At 45.2% G+C, this 21983-nt stretch overlaps 1 protein-coding gene across 1 annotated transcript in view; it reads left to right on the forward strand.

Moving 5' to 3' along the window:
- The first annotated feature begins 6050 nt into the window (after window positions 1–6050).
- Window positions 6051–21983, forward strand: part of Sh3bgrl2 (SH3 domain binding glutamate rich protein like 2) — a 52013-nt gene continuing 36080 nt past the window's right edge. The window contains exon 1 of the mRNA XM_032909523.1: window positions 6051–6362. Within this exon, the coding sequence (XP_032765414.1) occupies window positions 6318–6362 (45 nt within the window). The 5' untranslated portion in view covers window positions 6051–6317. The remainder of the gene's footprint in view (window positions 6363–21983) is intronic.

Genomic DNA, 21983 nt, shown 5'->3' on the forward strand with positions numbered 1-21983 from the left:
CTCATACTACAACAATGTTTTTCAAGGGACTCACATACAGCGTTCACTTTAGATAAGAAGGCAGAAACATTATTAACATTTTCCTGGACTTGAAAATTATTAAAAATTGCCGAAGAGAGGAATTTGATGGGTCACTAATGGGGAGCGTGTCTTCAACAAATAATTTGAACGAAATCAAACAGGCTGATCTATTTCCAGCAAATGTAAGCTTTGAATAAAATGACAAATCATTTATTTCCCTATGTTGCTCTCTGAAGAAGAATTTAATGAATTTTTCAAACATGTCAGATTTACAACAAGAGAGAGATTAACACCAGATGGCCTACCCTCCATTAATGAGTACTTTATCTTGTCAAGGACTTAATAGCACCTGGATGAGATCAGAGGCTCAGAACACAGGTAAGCTACGCTCAGAGAGAAGCATTCCTCAGACTTCAGTGTTAAGGGAATTCCACGTGGTGCAGGAGGATGCAACTTTAACCCCAAAACTCTGGTTGTGATGTAGTGTTGGGTGCCGCACTCCAATTGGACTCTGATTGGCTGGGGAGGAATGATGAGCTCCTATCAAGTTGTTCTTTGTCCTAATTTACCCTTTGGTTTTACTTTCAGGAAAGAGTTGAAGAATTAAAAGAAGGCCCTGTTACTCTTTGCAAAATCGTGTGTCTTCTGGTATTAAAAATCAGGAAAAAAGCCAGGTACAGTGGTACTTGTCTGAAATGCTAGCACTGGGAAGAGTGGAAATAAGAGGATAAGTTTGAAGTCAGCCCAGGCTATATGTTGTCTTTAACAACAACAACAACAACAACAACAACTAACACCAAATGTGCACATTTTTCAGTTAGCAGGTCTTTCAAAACTTCAGGGAAAAAAAACGATAAAAATATAATTGCTACAACAATTCGATTTTCTATAATTATGTATATAAACATCTTCTTATACTTTTGCTGTTGCAATTGTCATAAATGGCCTTTATAAGCTTGGCATAATGAGAAATTAAATTGAATTCAGAAAAGTCATTAAGAATGTACTTCTGAGGAATAGAAAACAGTTTCCGAATTCAGCTAGAACCTAAATGTAAAACGTTATGTTTATTGTAACACGGTAATTATTTACAAGATAGCAGACTAGTAACTAAAATTTAGAGCATTAGAAATTTCTATAATCTGTGTCACCTAGAACTACTTAAGCAATAACCTATTTGAAGGGACTACTTTTATGTCTTGTTATGTGTATCTGTATGTCTGTGTGTGGGCATGTGCATATGTAAGTGCCTAATGAAGACAGAGGAAGGTGGAGTTACAGACAGATGGTTTAGTCTCCAAGCATCAGTAAAGATCAAGATGACTTTGAAAAAATCAGAATATTCAAACAAGTAGGTAAATTAGATGTTCTGTGCAGCCTATTCTGCTCCTCATGCTGGAGGGCACTAATGCTATATGAATATATGTCCCCTGAGCCCTGCCTCTGTCACTAGAAGAATTCCAAAGAAGCATTACTAATTGTCCATGCTTTCCTGCGTGTCCTGTTCCACTTCAGGTGGAGGGACCTCCTTACCCCAGTGCAAGATAAAAGGGGGGGTCGGTCCCCAGCTCCGAAAAAAAAAAAAAAAAGAAAAGAAAAGAAAAAGAAAAGCACTGCAAGATAAAAGGGAAGGGTTAGGAAGCAGCAACTTCTGGGTAGGGGCTGACAGACATGGGTCTGTGAAAATAAAGACTGGGAATGAGGCCACAGAGGCAGCAGTCTCTTAGGTTGTCTTTCTCCCTTTGACACAGCATCTCCCACCCTATGCCAGCTTCCTCTCCTCACCCACCATTTTAAATCTCTTATTGCCCCGACTTACACAGGGCGTCTTGCTCTCTCCTCACAACATCACAGCATCCTCCATCACAGTTCACTACCTTTTCAGGATCACTACTGTAACATCCCGAATGAGGAACTTGCTGGACCACGATGTATTGTCAAGCTCTCTCCCATTCACGCCATAAGCTGCGTTAGGCCATCTCGGACCAAGACCGGGCCCAAACACTCCTGACTACACAGACTAAGAGACTCAAGTGTGATACAAAGTGACCAGACCGAATTGACACCAAACAAGCGTAAGTTTATTGTTGCAGCCCTAAGGCAATGTTCACCCGTTCTAGGTCATGGAGACTCTGGGGCCAGAGAAATCTCTAGAAGGACCAAAGATGGATGGCTCTTACGGTCCCAGGCAAGTGGAACAGTGATGTGTCAAGCAAGAGCTGGCTTTTTTCCCATATATGGACCTTGGTTGAGTGTCTGATGGTTGCTTAGGAGGGGCTTGTGCCACTGGAACTCGGTTTTGGCACCATCCATCCGGTTAAGCGGTGTTACAATGTGGGCGGGGCTGTAGGGAGCGGCTGGGTTTTCCAGCTTCTAGCGCAACCCAGATGAATAGTGTAGTATCTGTTGCTTTTAGTTATTGGCTAGCCCTTAGCTATTATCATGTTTCTGAAACCTAAACCTTTTGGATCCTGTGCCACTGTCTTCTCACTTCTATACTGTTCTGATTGTGCCCCACCCCATCCTTTTTCAATGCCACATTCTTTCTCCAATTCTCCTGTCTCCTCGTATACTTTCTTCCTTTGCTAAATCTTGGCTTCTACACATTTGGATACAGCCAGACACCAGGTCTGCTCAACCTAGGGTTCCTGGAGCCTCTTTCCATCCCAGCCTAAAGGCCTTATAGGTGCAAGTTAGAAGGTTCATGAACATGACTGAAAGAAAAGACCACATCAGGGTTGGGGATTTAGCTCGGTGGTAGAGGGCTTGCCTAGCAAGTGCAAGGCCCTGGGTTCGGTCCCCAGCTCCGAAAAAAAGAAAAAAAAAAAAAAAGAAAAAAGAAAAGATCACATCTTTGCTTTGTCCTTGAATACTAACTAAAGGACACCTGTGCCTTGTCTTAAGCATTTGAGCACTCTGCAGTAGCAACACTTGTGGTTTTGTTACCAAGATAAGTCACCATATTTTCATGTTTTCAGATTATCATAAATGTCTTAAAATTTTTTTCCCCATTATTACTTCAAACCCATGTGGCTACCTGATTGGTCAGAAGAACTTCTTCCTGAATGCAGGTATGAGGAAGCATACACCTATACCAATGTGTGCTTAAGATTCTGATAACCTTTTGCGATAGTAGCCCTTCCTCTGTACTCTGAGTTTGGTTTTTTTAAAACAACCTTAAGTACATTTCTTTTGGAGAAAGGATCCAGGGTCCCCTGGTTTTCTCCTTGAAATGCTAAAGATGTTGGCAGATGGTCTAGCCTGAGTCCTGGGGGAGATCAAGCCCAATGTGACGAGTTTGCAGTTCTGACCCTCTTGGCTTCCTGAATCTGGTCATCAAGCTTGACCTGCCAGCTTGATCTATCCAGAGATCAGAATCTCAGGAGCTCCAAGGTACCCCTCCAGTTTGTTCTCTATCTAGGTCTCTGCTTTCCTCACTTGGCTCCTGGATTGAGCATATAATCTCTAGAAATCAATTTTTTTTTTAAATCAGAGGTAGGAAAAAAAAGCTCCAGAGTTATTATCTCAATAATCTTTAATTTGTCCTTGGACTATTACAGATTAAGTATGAAATTGTTTGGGTTCTTTGTGCAAAACAAAAGCCACTTGTGATGGCTTAATCGAGTCAGAGAATTTATGATATAGACAGAGGTGTGTCACCCCACTGCAGTCTGTGATAGCAGAACAGGCTAAACCAGAAATGGGTTGGCAAATTTTCTCTGTAAAGGGCGAGGAGATAGAGCAACAGACCAGGAGGACCGTGGCGTCTTTCATATTCTGCCCTAAGCAATATGGAATGTGTGCCGATAAAACTTTATTTGTAAATATGGGCAGAGGGCCAACATGACAGGTTGTAGGGTGAGAACCTCTTAACTCACAGCGTTGCCAGGGTTCTTGGTGCAGCTGTCAGTCCCCATCTGCCTTATTGTCCTCCTCTTACCGGCTTGCTCCTTTAGCTTTCTGGGTCTTATAAAGCAGACAACAAGACCTGGCTTCGATTTTGTGAACATCTCCCAACGCCTCATGCACTGAAGCCTTGGTTTCCAGTCTGTGGGGGCTCTACTAGGATGCAGTGGGACTTTTAGGAAGTGAGGCCTAATAGAAAAAAGGCTAAGCCACTACAGACATGACCTTGGAGGCACACCATTGAGATCCACTCCTTTTCTCTTTCTTTGCTCTCTGGTGCCATGAAGTATGTGGTCTCACCTCCTCCAGCCTTGGTCTCCCAAGTGTTGGGATCACAGACCTGTGCTACCTCACCTGGCTGATCTTCCCCTCTTTAAGTTGTCCCAGGTGATCTGTCACAGCAACAGGAAGATGACTGACACAGTTCCCCAAAGCTGTGAGTTCTGTCACAGCTTCATGCTGCCTGACTTCCCCAGCCCCAGTTCCAATTTGCTGACTGAGGAAATGACTTAGTCAAAACTTTTATCCATTTTGCTCAGAGTGCTTCCGAGTTCGGCTGTTAGGCTGTTTATCTCCATTGCTATATTAATTCTATACTGCAGGAAAATGGTTCCTTTTGTAAAGACCCACATTTATACAGGAAATAATGTATCTACTTCTGTGAAAATGACTTCACATTTCATATGCCTTCATTTCCATGTTTGCGATAGCAAAGGTTAAAGAACATTTACAGTGTTATAGCTACAGCAGAACTAATATTTAGGTTTTTAACATTAAAAAGAAATAAAGACCTGCCAGGATTATATACTCTCATTCTACTAAATTTAAAGAGGCCTATGACAAAAGTGGATTAAGAATGAAGGGGCCAGTGAGATGGCTCAATGGGTAAAGACACTTGCAGCTAATCCTGGCCCACAGGGTGGAAGGAGAAACTCCTACAAGTTGTCCCACAACGTCTACAAGTATGCTGTGCTGAATGGATCTACACAAACAAAATACACACACACACACACACACACACACACACACACACACAACTGTTTAAAACATAAGCAACAGGAAAGTTTGGAAACTTGAAATATTAGTAAGCCTAAAAAACAAAGTCCTTTAAGAAACCATTTGTTCCAGAAACTTGCCAACGTGGGCGACTTTCTTCTCTCTAGAATTAATTAACAGCGTTCCCAGAACGCTGCTAAAGTCCCCTGCTGAAATGAAGAAAGTAAGTACAGTAATGTGAGGAAAACTGGTTCACTTCTACAAAACTATGAGCGGCTTGAGCCTTAGCCAAGCCAATACAACCTGCTAAAGCACTATTCGTAACCTCTTAGCCACTTTGTGAAAGCTTTCTCTTTAATGGTATTCTCCTGGGATACAGCGCTGGAATGCACAGAGACTTCGAAAAAGGCACAGATTTGGCTCAACTGTAAATATCAGTAGGTACACAAAGGCAAAGGCATTGTGAGGGGTAGGGGGTGGGGTGGGTGGGTTCTGATTCCCAGTGTTGATAGGAGGATTTTCATTTCTATCGGTACTTTTTTTCTACTACAATTACAGTTTTGCAACGAAAAATAAAATATCGGTTTTGTTCTCATTTGGGTTTCCAATTTTCAGTGTCTTTAGAATAAAGGTGAAAGCCGGTTTCATTTACCTAAGAGATTCCCTTTGCAAACTAGGCATGGTGATACCTACTAGGGAGGCTGAAGGAGGAAAGTGAGTTCCAGGCCAGCCTGGGCTACACAAGAAAACCGCTTCCAGGAAAAACAACAACAACAGCAACAACAACAACAACAACAAACAACAACCCTTTTCCCACAGTTGTTCAGGGTTGCAGGAAAAAACAAAGCTCAAACCACTGTCATGCCTGTCTAAGCCCCTGAGCTGCCAAGGTCTCTGGGGCGTGCCTGTGCACGTATCTAAAACAGTGGGTCTCCGCAGCTCTGTGACTGTTTCTTATGGAGCATGCTCCACCCGTCTCCACCGCAAACAAAACCCAAGCTTTGGTTGGACTATGCACCACCCAGCCTTTGTCTAGTTTGCTGCTTCCTCGTAAGCTGGCTTCCCGCCACATAGCTTCTCCGCTTCCGGGTCCTTCCTAAACCACCTGCGTGTACGATTAATTTACCAAAAGCAAGCGTGGGGTGGAAGGGGCGCAGTGCCTGGTCACTCTAGGCACCACGGAAACTACAACTCCCGTCAGTCTCCGCGGCCGCCTGGCCCCACCCGCCTCCCGCTCAGCCCGCGGCGGAGGCGCTGGGCTTTCATCCGCGGAGCGGCGGGAGCCAGACCTGTCTCTGCGGTCTTTCCCGACGGTCGCTCGGGAGTCGGCAGCAGCCTCAGTCGCGTTCAGCTTCTGGGTCCGTGTCAACAACGATCCCTGACGCAGCGAGAGGATGGTGGTCCGCGTGTTCGTCGCCTCATGCTCAGGCTTCGTGGCGGTGAGCCGGGCGGGCGGGATCGCGGGAGACGCGCGGCGCGTGCGCCCGTAGAAGACGCGCGGGCAGGTGACCGCCGGGCTCGGACTCGGTTGACGCGCTGGGGTCACACTGCCCGCGCTGGCCGCTGGCGAGGGGAACCATGGGAGCTAGTCCCCTGCCGCAGGTGTTGGCTCCAGCAGCCCTTTGCTGAGTTTAGAGGTTCCAGACTTGGGACACCCCGTCGGCTTCTGTTTTCTATGGGAGTTTAGACTACTTTGATTTGCTGACCTGACGTCTGGAGGAAACACTTTTTTTTATTTTAATTGTTCCTCATCCTCTCGATCCCAGCAACTCTTTTTTAGTTTTACACCTGAGCAAAGACTAAACCACCTGAGTAAACCACACTTGTCCTGTTAAAGCAGTTATTTAATTTCTTTGTCGCTTTTTAGCCTAGGGTGTTACAGATACTTTTTTACATTTGCCCTTTCCCTTGTTCTTCAGCTATGGTAAATTTCCTTTTAAGAATAGTGTTTTCTATCTTTAGCTACTCTGTTTGTCGAGCGTTGACTTCTTTGGGGAATATTGTTCTTTAAAAGAAGTTAAATCACTAGAGATGTCACACTTTAAGAATTAATGGACATGTGTGATGGAAAGTCCACTGAGACACACGTAATGCACGTGTAGGGGGTCAGTCATGTTTTACGTAATTATTAAGACTTGATTGCCTTAGTTAAGAGTTAAACTGTATCTCTAAAAGTCTCCTTTGTCAGATACTTAATCAGATGTGGAAGAAAGTACAAGAATGATTGTTGTAAAGTTTAGTCTGGCTGGTTGCCTGCCCAGTAGGCAGATTGTGTTAGAATTTAAGTGGGTGGGGTAGAGGGCAGAATAAAATACTACTTAGAAAATCCCCGTAAACCACTGAAACTCTTAGCCCAATCTTTTTACTAGAAGGACCAAGTTTTTACTGGACACAGTAGCTGGGGAAACGCTGCCTTACCTGTCTGTGTGGGCAGGTTTCAGCTCTCAAACTCCTCGATTTTTGCTATTGCTTAGTCATAGGTGCCATTTAAACATTTTTTCCCTGTTAAAGCCGAGCCCAGTGGAATGTACTGTCTCCCACATAGATTTATTTAAATGGATTCCTCACCATAGAGCTTTTGGTCCCACCAAGAACCTACCTGCTTCGGTAATTATTTCAAAAGCAGTTTATTGATTTCAGAGGTGACTCTTCCGTTGTGTTGGGAAAGTCAGAGGTGAATTACCTGTCTTCCCCATCATGTATCCAGACCTGCATCCTGTGACCTGGATTCATCAATTCCATTAACACACCAGTATTTGGTGTCTGCCTACTGTGGGACTTGAGTCTTGGGTTTAATGTTTTGTACATGGAACTTAGTTGAAGAAGTAAGTTCTAGTGTGCTGCCCAGTGTGGGGACCAGCGCCGCCCATCTCTCTCTCCTGTGCCATGAAGGCTTTTGAGGCCCGCAGAATTGTGCTGTCCTTTTAAAATGCTTTCATCCCGTCAGTTGAGTGGATGTGGGTGAAGCTCATGCCAGCTTGTTTCATTTGAACTGTAGACTGGTTAGCTTCAAAGTGGAGTTCTTCCACTTTGGTTTTTTAACTGAGTCTCAGATCCCCGTGGTCTGAGGTGGTTTTTCAGATTGGGAGATTACCCCCAGTTACCACATAGACACAGCCTGTAATCACTAATTATGCACTTTGGTCTGCTGTTTGAAAACGTACTCTTTTCAGGTCTTAGAAACACTCATCTAGTCTCCCCATTTTGTAATATAATCTCCTATTTCATGTACAGTTTTTCTGTGCAGCAGTATTGATATTTTAGGTTATATTAAGTTTATGCTTATCTGCAAGAATGTTGACTTCTTAGCCATAAGGAACTCTTAGTTGAGGAGGCTAATGGTACTTACAATATTAATCTATATTAAGGTTTTGTGGGAAGGCTGTGATTTTCTTCTACTGGTGTTGGTTGACTGGTGGCACTTTTTTTTTATCCTGTACCTGTCTGTGACCAGCTTCAGGGGGAAGCCTGCTTGTACTAGGTAATAAAAACTACACCACATTATACCATGGGCATGTTTACCATTACAGGTCATTTAAAATATTAATCTATGATGTATGTGTACCTGACAGGGGAAGTCTTGGTAACTTTGTCCAGGAAATATATTAAAATATTTGTGACTTTAATTTTAAAAGGTTGTTTTCACTCTTGTACTAAGCAGAATTTGCTTTGGTCTGCCCCTACCCTGCCCAGCTCTGTCCTTGATCTTGACGGGGAAGCCTAGGAGATAGAGTGTGCGGTCTCTATTCTTGAGGCATCCACAGACCAGGTGAGGACGTCAGCTAGAAAAGGTGCAACCTTCCGTAATGACTTGGAGCTCAAGGACATACCTCTTACGGGAATATCCTATAGAAATGCCACAGGCAGCGGAGGGGTGTATTGCTGGATGTAAGATTCAGAAAGAATACGCTAGGATCATAAAATATGCACGTGGCGGCAGCCTGCAGGGAGAGGCGTGTGGGAGAGTGCTCCAGAGCCCGCTTTCTCAGGCTGGAGGTGGAGGTGCATGGGAGGAGGGTGAGCTGCAGATGCCCCTGTGGACATCTTCAGATGACAAGGTGGACTCTTCATGTTCCCAAAGGAAGCCTGTGGATTCAGACTCCACGGTGCTCTGCAGCTCGGAGATGTTTTTAGCATCTGCAGCCTGTCTGCTCCTTGGTGCCTTTTGTCCTTCAGACAGCAGGGTTCTGCCCTTCAAGGGGAGACTTCAGGCAGCAGGGTTCTGCCCTTCACGGGGAGACTTCAGGCATGGGATTTTCAGAAGGCCGCTTTCCTCCTTGCCTTGGACTAAAATTTATCAACAAGCAAATAAAGTCTTCATTGAAGCAAGAGGTATGCTTTTCGCATGGCCATCTTTTGACCATTTATTAAAGTTCTGTGGCTCCGTTGAGAGTTGGCAGGAAACCCAGATCTACAGAAGTGAAATTCAACCACAACAGTTTCACACAGAAGGGAGCTTGGGCACAGAGGCGAAGTGATTTGCCCTAATGTCACTTATGAAGTCAGTGCACAGTAAGATGCAAATGGAAGCCAGATTCTTGCATTGATTGATTGATGCATGTGCTTATTTTAAACATCGAAACCTCAGTGCCAGGCTCGCTCTCACTCTGTGTGTGTGCGTGCGCGCATGCACGTTATAGAGGCCAGAAGAGGATATCAGACGTTCTGTTTTATCGTTCCCCACTTTATTTCTTTGAGACAGGGTCTTTTCCTTAAACCTGGAGCTTGGCTGCTGGCCAGCAACTCTCCTGCCTCTACTGCCCATAGCACTGGGGTTACAGGTGTGTGCAAGGCTTCCCTCCCTGGCTCTTTAGTAGGTTGAAATTCAAACCCAAGTCCTCACGGTTGTGTAGCCGGTATCTTACCCACTGAGCCCTGACCGTACTACCAAGTCAGGTGGTGTTAAGTACTGTATTCTAGCTAGGATGGTCAGGAGAATAGATGCGGCCCAAATCATTGCTGCCTTTAGCTGTGCATGCAAGCTGAGCTGTCAAGGACTGCTGGTGGCTCGGGGGATGCTCTCCTGAGTCGGGGAAATGGGCTGGATGGCAGTATATTGTCTATCTCCGAATGTTGGAGAGTCACCATTCGGGAACAAGACAAGATGACATTGGAAAGGAAGCTTGGAAGCGGAGAGCTTGCTGTGTGTGGCCTTGTGTTAAGGTGAGGTGGGTGTGAAGGCGGAGGACAGCCAGACACCGCCCGGAGTTGCCTGGCTCTTTGCAGCTGTGCCCCACGTCCTTGCTGCTGTGCACAGCTGATTATTATCTTAAGCATGCAATTAGCAGTTCAAGCTGTTGCTTCCCTGTAGCACGTGTTCAGTGAAGCCCTTCAGTAAGAAAGCCCCGGAAAAGAGTTCTACAGAAGTAAAGTTGGGTCAGATCATGCGCAGTAACAGGACTCTAGGCTAATTCGCTTGACTCTCATAGGAGCTAGCAAGCTGATGCTTGGGCTCTCCGGGACTTCTACCTTCTTAGATCTTCACTGTCCTATGGCAGGATAGCTATTGCTATCCTGGTGACGAGGCTGAGGAGAACCGACTCAAACCAGATCATGTTCAGTTGACAGCTGGCTTTAAGCTTCTAGAGCGAAATTATCCCTGTGGTCTCTGTCACATTCTGTCACATTGTGTACACAGAGAGAGAGAGAGAGAGAGAGAGAGCGAGCACGTGAGAGTGTGTGTGTGTGTGTGTGTGTGTGTGTGTGTGTGTGCGCATGTGTGTGCATGCGCATGCGCGTGCGCGTGCGCGCGATGCTGACATCCTGCAGTTTGCAGGTCAATCTGCAGAGAGCTGCCCTGTGGGTCAGTGGCTCCCTGGCCAGAAATGTTGCTGCAGGGCACTGGTGGAGGAGTGAGGCGCAGGCTTCCGGATGAGGTTGTGCAAGAAGAAATGCAGAGGCAAGGATAACGTGAGGCCCAAGGGCGTGGAGGTGAGGGGAGACTGCGTTTGTTTCCTAGTGCTGTGGGGCTTGATTTTATCAGAATTAGGTTTCATTCTTCTTGCTGCTGGAGTTAGAGATCCAAGTGTTGGTCTTCTGAGAACTGTTAGGGGGAATCTGCCCCTCGGATCTGTTGGCAACTGTTGGCATGTCTTGGCTTTTGTGTTTATGTGGCTTTCTCCCAGTGTGCATGCTTATGTCTGTCTTGGTGTTCAAATGCCCCTTCACCCCCGCCCCCTTTCCTCTTTTTTTTTTTTTTTTTTTGAGTTGTTGCAGTAGGGCCTTTTCTAAAGACCTCATCCTAAGAAACTCATCCACAAATATCCTGCTTCCAAATAAAGTCGCATTCACAGGTACGGGAAGTTGGAACTTCAGTATCTTTGAGGTGTGTTTAATTGAGTCTAGAGCCATGTCCAGTGTGAGGGTTGAGCTATACAGTAGAATTGTTCTCTTTAACTGGAAAGATTCTGGGCTGGTTTCTTACACTTACTTTAAAGTTAGCAGCCAGATTGCAGCTTGCATGGACATGTAGTCTGTGCGAAGTTTGCTGCTTGGAATGGAGACTATTACCATCGAAGGGGAACTCCTGGCCTCAGGCTTCCTGTATGTCTTAATGCTTCCCAATTTTGACAATTCTACCAAAAAATTAAGTTTGCCCATATGAGTATGACTGAGAGCATGGATTCCTTCGTGAAATTAGGGACTTTTTAATCCATTTGTGTTCAGATACTTAGAGTCAGCATTTCAAACCATCTGGCTAAGCTCTATCTTGACAAGTATTTGTCATATGAAGTTCAGGGTGGTTTCTGCACTCGAGGCAGAGTCCAAGACTACATCATTCTTGTTTTGTTTTTCAATTTTTTAAAAATAAAACAAGGGCTGGAAAGATGGCTCGTTGGGTCTGTTCTTCCAGAGGTCTTGAGTTCAATTCCCCGCAATCACATGGTAGTTTACGACCGTCTGTACTGGGATCTGACGCTCCTCTTCTGGCGTGCAGGTGTACATGAGCAGATAGAGCTCTCATATAAATAAAATAAATACATAAAAAGAAACACAAACAAGGAGAGCTACTGTGAAAAAGACTCAAAAGTTCAGTGGGCGTGTGCGTGTGTGCGTGTGTGTGTGTGTGTGTGTGTGTGTGTGTGTGTGTGTGTGTGTGTGTGTGTACCCTGAGGGAGGTGTACAGGAGTTCACACACATGAAAGTGGAGGCCTAGGTCATCCTTGGGTGTCTGCCTTTATCACACCCCACCTTACTATTGAGAGAGGGTCTCTCACTGATTGTGAGCCTGACCAGGGTGGGTCAAGGACCCTCCTGTCTTCTCTTGACTCCATGCACTGGGATTACAGGTAGTCAGATTGCCTGGCTTTTTTGATTTTGTCTTTAGACACAAGTGCTGGAGATGCAAACTCGGATCCTCATGTGTGCCCGATGAGCACTTTGTCCACTCTGTGCTGGAGTAATGTCTCCAGCACAGTTACAGGTAGTTTCTTTTTTTAATATTTCATTTATAAAACGTTATACTTTTCTCAGATTAAAAAAAGAATGACAGAATAGAAAGTCTATATTTACCAAGAGATTTTGCTACTTAAAATGAAAATTGGCCTGATTTACCAATCATTACATATACGGAAATGTTAAGTATTATATTTTGAAATGCAAATTTTAAGAATGAGATCAAGAAATTATTCACTTACCAAAAGTCAGTTTATAAAAACTCAGCAGACTGTTGGGGAGAGGGCATCATTCTCTTCAGTGGTATAGCTACTGGTTAGAGGCTCGTTCTTCAGTAATAATCTCCACCTGCTTCAAGACACTCCCATTAAACCCAGTGGAACAGGCAGACAGACAGACACGCATGCACAGACACACACACACACACCCGTCGTGGAAGGAGAGCCCATTGGGAGGAAGAAAGGGTTCAGCAGGAGTGCCAAGGAGATCGAGCGAGGGTAATGGAGGGTGCACATGATCAAAATATCTTACATACGTGTATAAAACTGTCAAATAATAAAATATTTAAAGATGAAAAACAACTGACTAACCACACACAGAACACATAGGTCCATTACAGTTCTGAATAGGTTTGGGAGCAAGAACTACGTCCCAACATACTCTCCTGCAGCAGTCTACTGAGTAGTCTGTCCCCGCAGCTTCCCTCTCTCCTCTCTTAGCAAGCTTATCTGCCGGCATCTGCTGCTGACTCAGGAGCTTACTAGTACTGAAGGGTCAGAAGTGTTATCTCTTGTACATTAGGTTATTTTCTTCCCCCAAACTCTAAAAAAGAAATCCAACTTGGAAAAGCATGTAATTGAATGTTTCCTTTCTGGAGTCAGAACAACATTGCAGTGGAACCAAAGGCTGAATTACAGCCCTGTCCACCTGAAAAGGCACTTTGAGGGTCTGTGTTGTCCTGTGATGTCATGTGCTGCCCCCTCCCCCAAATCCGACAGTTTTGACGGTCACCACCGACAGCTTATCCCTGAGGGAATCTGACTGTTCAGGACTGGCTCAATGCCTGGCAGAAATTAAGGAGGGGTTTCCTGGAACTGACCCGCTGATCAGGCCCAGGGTGAGGTGTACATCAGGGTGTGTCTGCGTTGTTATAGACCTTGGTGGCCCCTGGCCAGCACTACTTTGGATCTCCCAGAACAACAGCACAGTGTTGGCCATGACTGAAGTAGCCAATTCTGACTGCTGAAGGATGTTTCCCATTGGGTGGTGGCCCAGTGCTTGGAAGGGGCAGAGGTTTTTTTTGTTTTGTTTTGTTTTGCCCTTTTGGATGTGGTGAGCTGGAGAGAGGATTGAGAATAAAAGATCCAGTTAAGTAGCTTGCTTGACAGGTCAGATCAGTAGTGTTTGGTAAATGTCATATGTAAGGCAGCAGCTACTGCTGCATTCCAGCCTGAAATAAAAAACAGAGCAAAGAAAACAGCAGCAGCCAGCCCAGCCGGCCCAGCCAGCACAGGGGTGGGATGCGGAATACTTAGTTCATGGCATTCCGTTGTGGCCTGCTGCTGCTCAGAGCCTCTTTACTTTAGTGGTCGTGCTCCTTTGAGAATTGACTCCTCCACAAGCCGGGAACCCTGATTGACAGGAGCCTGAGTTTCATGAGAGCTGGGGAAGAGGGGGAAGTGTATGTTCATATGGTACATATATGTATGCATGTGTATGTGAAGGCTAGAGATCAACCTTTAGTCATCCCCCAGAACCATCAGTCTCCATTTTGTTTTTATTTTATTCTTTTGTTTTGTTTTTTGTTCTGTGTCAGGATCTCTCGTGGTTTGGGTTTCCCTGAGCAGGCTAGGCAGATTGGCCAGCCTCAGGGATCTGCCTTTCTCTGCCATACTTGGGCCAAGGTCTACAAGTATGCACCACCGCTCGGACTGTTCAGATGGGTTCTAGGGATCGAACCCCAACTCTCAGGTTTACACAAGGAGCATTTTGCCAACTGAGTTAACTTCCCAGCCCTACACGTTCCTAATACTTACTATTATTTTAAAAAAAGAATAACTTTGTGTTGAGTGTGAGTCATCTTACTTAATTTTAGATCGCATTTATGTTCAATCCCTACACACACACATCGGTTCATGGGATAGGCTGTGCACATTGTGGTTGAAGCAATGACTGTCAGAGTCATTGGCGCCACTGATGAAGGGTGAATGTGCTGGTTCATTTGTCAGCTTGATACAGACAAGTCTCCTGGGAAGAGGGAACTTCTGCTGAGGAGTGGCCTCCATAAGATTGGCCAGCGGAGCATTTCCTAACTTGTTGGTTGCAGTAGGAGGATCCAGCCTGCCTGGGAGAGTGGGGCTGAGCTGTATAAAAGGAGCTGAGGCAGTGCAAGGAGAAGCAAGCTGGTAAGCAGCATTCCTCAGGACTTGTGCTTCACTTCCTGTGTGGAGTGTAGGTCGTGACCAGAGGTGGAAGGTAAGAGCTGGAAGGTAGCTGAGAGACCTCAGCTGCTCATCTGTAAGTGTGGGGTTTGTGACAGATTAGATTGCTGCTGTGAGAGTTACCCCACAGAGTGCCAGGATGACGCACAGTCCTGGTCACTGTCATTCTCCTCAGAAGCAGTGGAAGAGTGTAATAGGTGCAATAAAAAACCATGACCTTGAACCTCGTGAGTTCCTTGAGCATCCCCAGATGGGTCGAGGAATGCTCGGCTGAGAGTGCGTTTTGAGATAATTTTAGAGAGTTTTGAAGTAATTTAAGTGTAAAGGATTTTCTGTTTGAACTTAAGTGAACAAAGAGCATATTATTTGGACATAAGCACTTACTGTGTCCTGCCATGATTTTTTTTTTCACTTTGTTAGGTGATTCATTTATTGTCCTGTCATTTAAAGCACGGCTTATTGCGGTGCCAGTGTGTAATTTGCCAACGGGTAATATGCCCATGAGTACTCTTCTTACTCTTAAAGTGTCCAGTTTTAGAGTCCTGGTTTGACTTACAGTTTCTGAGACTTGCCCTGTTTCTTCCTAAATGGCGTAAAGGACTAAGGGCCAGTGGCTTCCTAGAGAGCTGCTTTGGAGTCTTGTCTGTGATGAGTAGGATGGGTGACTTCTAGTGGGACCTACAGGCTTAGAGGGAGGAGGGTCCAGGCTGGGTCCCCAGCTCTTATTGGAAGGTCTTAGACTGCACTGTGTTGTGTCTTTGAGAGTTGTGTAAATGGATGCGGAGGATTTCAAGTCTATTAGTAACAGGGATGAGAAACATGAGACATGGGTAGAATCCATGGGTAAGTGGCAACAGTCTGTCTCACACCCCACAGTGGCATTTTCCACAGTTATGACTCTGAAGTTGAGGTGCCTTTGTAATTTAGGGCAGATACTCTCAGCCCTATCAGATGGGCAGGTAGGTGGCAGTAAAAGAGGCAGAAGGAGGGGCCTTTATGCAAAATACCACGGAAACAGGAGGAACAGATGCCTGGAATAGGCGTTCTGATTCGCAGAGCCTGTAGTGTTTAAAGGATGGGTGAACAGTTATTTTTCACCTGTACACAGCAATATGGTAGGGTTTTTTTTTCTCTACTTAATCCTTGCAAGTGTCCTCTAAACTGTGATTAGTTAGGCCAGTTTTATAGACGAGAATGTGAAGGCACAGGGTGGTCACATGTGCTGAGATCTAAGCCTCGTCCTTTAGTTTTGTGCCCTGTGCTTTTCCCATTCCCACGTTGCCCACCAGAAGAACCCCTGACTGGAGACCGGGAGAACATGTGCTGTGGTAAACCATCAAGCTGACTAGAATAACTGGAGTGCGCAGGTTTGAGTTTTACAAAAGGGGTGGGGCAGCATTCTCGAGGAGCAGTTCCAGAGTCCCCACTTTGCTGCTTAACAGGTAGCTATAGGCACAGTGTCTATAGGGCAGGAGAAAGCTATGGTTCTGCTTCTGCAGGAACTGGTGAATGTTGAAAAGGGATAAGGTTTGAAGTGGAAAGGTAAGATTTCCTAACAGTAATAGTGACTGCCATTTATACCACGTGTAGGAAGTTCCAGGGGACTTTGTGTTTATTACTTGTATTCCTTGCAGTAATAAGATGTAGTCATCATTCAATTTCCTGCCTCTATCCCAGAGGAAGAAATCCTATTAAAGGGAAGGGAGAACAACTTAAGGGACTGTTTAATGTTTTGTTGAGTGACTTGAAACTCAAATGTGTGATCTGCTTCAAATATGATGGTACTGCTGTGTGTGACAAAGTCAGGTAGAACTGACCTCATGTGTCAGATTGGAGGGAGGTAGGGTAAAAGGAAGAAGAGTGGTTGAAGGGATGTCTGGAACCCAGAGGTGAGGTCAAGGGTGGAGATACTTGATTTAGTGGGGCCTTTGGTCAGTAAGCAATCTGCTGGGTTAGGTGGTAGGGGGATCAGTGCCCTCCTCTTTTCTGTGTTGGACCTTCAGTTCCTGGGAGAAGAATGCCCACGGCCTGGTCACTACTCTACAAAAACAGTATCCAGGGGCAGTGTCAGTATGTTGTCGTGGGAGCTCAGTGCAAGAGAGGAGGCAGAAAGTGGAGGCAGTCCAGATTGTTGGTGACAGAAGGCCTGTTGGAATGTGGGCGGCCTCTTAGTGCAAGGGGAAAGATGTGACCAGCACATCTGGGAAGGCAGGTGGAGGGCAGGAGTGGTCGGCTCAGTTTCAGGAGATAATAATTCTCGTCTTTGTGATTCTCCAGCTTTAAGTGAGCTATTAGATTGAAACGAGGAAAGAGTTCCTGTGGTAATCAGACAATGGATCCAGAATTAGGTTGAACCCAGCCTTAGGAAGACCTACAGCTAATGCCGCTTACAGAAGCTAACGTGGGCTCCTCAAATTTGGAAATGTTGAGCAAGTATATTTTAGGTGCTGGAAGGTATCTGTGTCACAAAAACATAATCAGGGTGACCTCTCTTCCTGAGGTGGGTGAAGAAGTCCTGTGGTCTTCCACCTCACCTTAGCATAGCAGCATGGCACGGGTCCCCCTGAGTTATGTGGATGGTACCTTCATCAGGAATTAATACCCTTGAAGTCTCCACAGCCCCCTACCACTCCCAAATTTTCCCAACTGTAAACTTTGCCACTGAGCTTGTGCCTTTTTTCTTACAGTAGACGTGGGCATGCACATCTGTCAGAATCGGGAAACCCAGGTCTACGTTGATAGTGATGCATGCTCTGTGAAGACGGGAGCCAGCTTTGGGAAGGAAAGAAATAAAATCCCCAAATGCTTGTTAAATGTCGGTGGGCTTCATTGCCTTGTGTTGGCTGCCTGACACCCTGACGTTTAAACAGAAGCAGTGTGTTCACACAGTCCGTATGGGTTGTTGCACAGACAAAAGCAAGCACTCCCGAGATTGGTGGTAGTGAAGTGCTGGTCTCGCAGTCAGCAGCCGCAGAGCTGCTGCTCTGACAGACCCTCATGTGCGTTCTCACTGTGGCGCTACTGGTAGATTGGGCTGGGTAGCTCTTTCCCATGTGACAACAGTCCTGTGCATTCTAGACAGAGCAACATGTTTGGATCCTATCTGCTAGGTCACCCTTGGCCCCAGTGCCTGACAGCTAACATGTTTCCGGACATACCGAAATGCCCCCTGGAGGTAAAAGCACCCGCTTCCTGTTGAGAAGCACTGCCCTGCCTATAGGACCAATGGCAGACAACATTGCATCATAAGAGGACTCAGGTTGCCTTAGAGTGAGCAAGCTAGGCTCAATGATGTACCCTATTATTGTTGTCCCAGGACCCCAGAGGCAGAGGCAGGAGGATCTTGAGTTTGAAAACAGACCTGGTTATCAGGACAGTATCTCAAAAAAAAAAACCAAGGAAAGGGAAGAGAAATCCGAGTGTGTGAGTGTGTGACTGTGAAGTGTCTGATTGCAGCTACACTCCTGTTTTAGCTCGTAGCATTGTCCTGGTTCTTGTAGAGGTGGCTGCTGTGGGCTCCAGAGTGTAGCTGCAGTGCTTTCCTTTAGTCAGCTCCAAGTCTTGAACAAGATACTTGACTCCTCAGTGATTAGACTTCCTCTTGTATTATTGTTTGTTTGTTTGTTTGTTTGTTTTTTAATCTCGGTGTAATGCACATCCTGCAAAATTCGCCTTTTAAAATTGTACATTTAAGTGGTTGGAAATGTGTTCACTCTGTTGTGCAACTATTTCATTCCAGAACATCACCTGAGAAAGCCAGCTCATGTCCTTTACCAGTCACTGTCCTCTCCCTCCTTCCCCTTGCTACTGACAGCCACTGTCCTGCTTTCTAGCTCCCTGTCTGCCTTTGCTGACATTTCGTGGGGGTACAATCATGGAATATGGGCCCCTTAGGTCTGGCCTTTCACTTAGCACAGTGTATTCAGGGTTTGCCCCTGCTGTAGAATAAGCTAGCATTCTTTCTATGGCTGTTCTCTTATTGTATATAAAACATTGTGTCTGTCCGTTCACCAGTTGATGAATATTTAGGCTGTTTTCACTATTTGGCTATTATGAATAATGCTTCTGTCCACATTTGTAAGTTCTTATGGGCATGGGTTTGTAGTATGCCGAGGTGTAGAATTGGTGATTCCTAGGATGTGTGTGTGTCTTAGGTTTTTCAGGCACAACCATATTGTTTTCCAAAGTTACTGCATATTACATTTGCGTTGACAGTGTAGGTGTCCCTGGCTCTGTATCCTTGCCAACCCCAGTTTTCAGTTGTCTGTCTTTTCTTTTGAGACAAGTCCTTGTATAGTCCAAGCTGGCTTTGAACTACCAAACACATCCACCTTTTGGTACTGTGCAATGTGAGCATGATAACGGCTGCCCTACGGCGACACCTACCCTTTTGATGCTGCAACACGAGGTTGTCATCTACAGAGCTCTTGCCCGGGAACCATGAAATCAAGTTTAAAAGCGGAAATCACAAACTGCTCCTGCTCTAGGTAAACACAGTGACTTTTGTGTTGGGCTTACTCATAGCTGTCCCAGGCAGGACATGTGACCCAGGAGACACAGGCTCAACATGCCTGCACACCATATCGGCGAAGATGGGCTTGAACGCCTCCGGTTTCCACCTCCCAAATGCTGAGATCACAGACATGCGCTGCCAAACCTGGCCCTCTCTTTCTAATTCTCACCCTGTTAGTGGTTGAGGAGAGGCGTGCCGGTGTGACTTCTGAGTTGAATTTTTCCAGTGGCCAATAAAGTTGATTTTTGCTTTTTTGAAAAGTTCTTTTGTAGCTCTGAGGTCTCAAATTCTTCCACTTCATACAAACCATTGTGAATAATTGATCAAGCCTAGAGGAGATCATATCTTGGAAGTGATTTGAGTTGGTGAGTTGCTGTGTGTTTCCGGGGACTCTTACTTCCTAGTGTTTATTTTAGGATGCAGAGTGAGTGTGCAGCCGTCATCCCTTCCCCCAACTACTCATGGTCTGTTCATGGAACAGAAACCAAGTATCAAGGGCAGCGTGGGGTCATGCGGAAGCTAAGCATAAACTTTCCTGTCCTTTAGGTAAGTCACAAGGCCAGATGTGTTTAGTTGAGTGAAAGCCACATAGAAATTTTGTCTCTTAAGTTAAGATCCTGTTTTTAGGGCTGGAGAGATGGCTGAGTGGTTAAGAGCACTGACTACTCTTCTAGAGGTCCTGAGTTCAATTCCCAGCAACCACATGGTGACTCACAACCATCTGTAATGAGATCTGATGCCCTCTTCGGGTGTGTCTAAAGACAGCTACAGTGTACTTACATATAAAAAAATAAATCTTTTTTAAAAAAAAAAAAAGATCCTGTTTTTAAGATTCTAGAAATGTTTTAAGTAAAAGCTTCTGGTGGACAACTAAAAGACATTTTCTCCTCCAAATATTTAACCTAAGCTTGTGAAATGGAGTGGATGCTGTGGGATTTGTTCTTTCTGCCACAGAGATGGCGTGACTTGCCTGCCTCATCACCCTTTGCTGTAGGTCTGAGATGTCCTTTCCTGCTCATATTCTGTATGTTAGCGGCAAGGCAGATGGAGACTGCATGCTTAGTCTCGTGTCAGCCTTTTACTGGTGAGTACCAGGTTCTAAGAGATAATTAACAGAGATGAGGTGATTAGTAATTTACCCTTTGAATTCTGCTTCCTTGTAAAAGAAAAAAAGTCATTCTGTTAATGAGATGCAGTCCCTGCATTACGGTCAGGTGGCCTGGCAGAGTCCCATTGGCCCTCAGTGGCTAACACCCAAATGTCTGGATGCTTGGCTTGGCACTTGGGCAGTCTGACCTGTTCTAGGCTATCTGTGCAGCTTTCTCTCACCATAAATACGCCAGGTTCCTCCTCCACCCTGACTGATCCTGTGGTCTTGTCTGAGAACTCCTTATGTGACATCCAGTTCCCTTCCCTCCTCTCCTCAAAGCATAGTACAGGGCTGTTTCCCCTTGGTCCCTTTGCCTCTCTCCCTTCTTGCTGTCCAAAGTGGGAGGGCTCTTCCCTCTCAGTCCACCATGCTACCTGTAGGGTGGATCTCAGGGCCTTCTTCTTGTGACTTACTGGAATTCTAACTTCTCTGGGTCAGGGCCTGGCCTGTGTGTGTCTTTTGCTCTTCCAGATTTACTATTAGAGATCTTGGCATTTGAGATACATTGAAATTGTTTCTGAAACAATATATGTATGTATGTATGTATGTATGTATGTATGTATGTATGTATGTATGTATGTAAAAAGCTAGTCAAGAGTTTATGAACATTCTAAAGAACAACAGGAATGAATTTGCAAATAGAGTCTGCTTTAAAACGTAAAAGCTTTGGAGACACAATTTGTTTCACTGCTTCTTAAATAAATGTTTGAAGAATCTGTTATGAAGACAGTTTATTGTATTATTTGCTTCTATTTGAATATCAGTCTTCTAGAACCCCATTTGGGGTAAAGTTGGAGTCCTGGGAGGGGGGCACAGTTGACTTTACTGCTCTTAGGCCTGCCCGTTCAGCTGCCCAGGAGGATGCCCTGGCTTACACTGTAGTGACAGGCAGAGTGTTCTGACCCACTGCCGAGTCAGACAGTCGCTGAGAACTGTCAGCTGCCTTCCTAAGGGCAGATCTGTAGAATTCTAGACACGGTTTAGGCTAGTCTGGATAGTAAAGCAATGGATTTTTACCCATAAATGGTCTTCGAGAATGTCAGCACACCCCATCAAAGAATATACAAGTAAATCCCGCCTGTTCCAGAGCTGATTAAATCAGGTTGGGTATATTTGGGCTCAGCATGTTTGGCTCAACAATAGAGAACATGTGCTGTATTTTGGAAAGTGAAATAGAACAATGCCAATGCCTTTGTGGTTAGGTGTGTAAGCATAATGAAGGAGAAAGCCTCAGTCTCTCCCTCTTGGAGAAATAACTAGTTGGTCCTTGACTAAGCCTCTTCCTTTCAACCTGTAGACATTCTTTTTTGTCCTGAGGCAGGTCATTCAAACTTGTTTGTGAAACTGGGCTTGGGTTCTTTGCTCCCTCATCACTAGCTTCCAGCACTTTCCTCATGAGGTTGGCTGCCTTGGCCTTACAGCCCAGTGAGCCTTGTACTAGACCGGATTAGAGAGGCCTTGTTTTTGCACTCGAGTTCCTCTTTTATTTCCTAGGGTGACAAAAAGAACATCCTAGGAGCTAATCAACAACCATGGGTATCTGAAGACATGGAGTTTTTCT

The sequence above is a fragment of the Rattus rattus genome, chromosome 8, assembly GCF_011064425.1.
Source record: "Rattus rattus isolate New Zealand chromosome 8, Rrattus_CSIRO_v1, whole genome shotgun sequence".
NCBI lineage: Eukaryota > Metazoa > Chordata > Mammalia > Rodentia > Muridae > Rattus > Rattus rattus.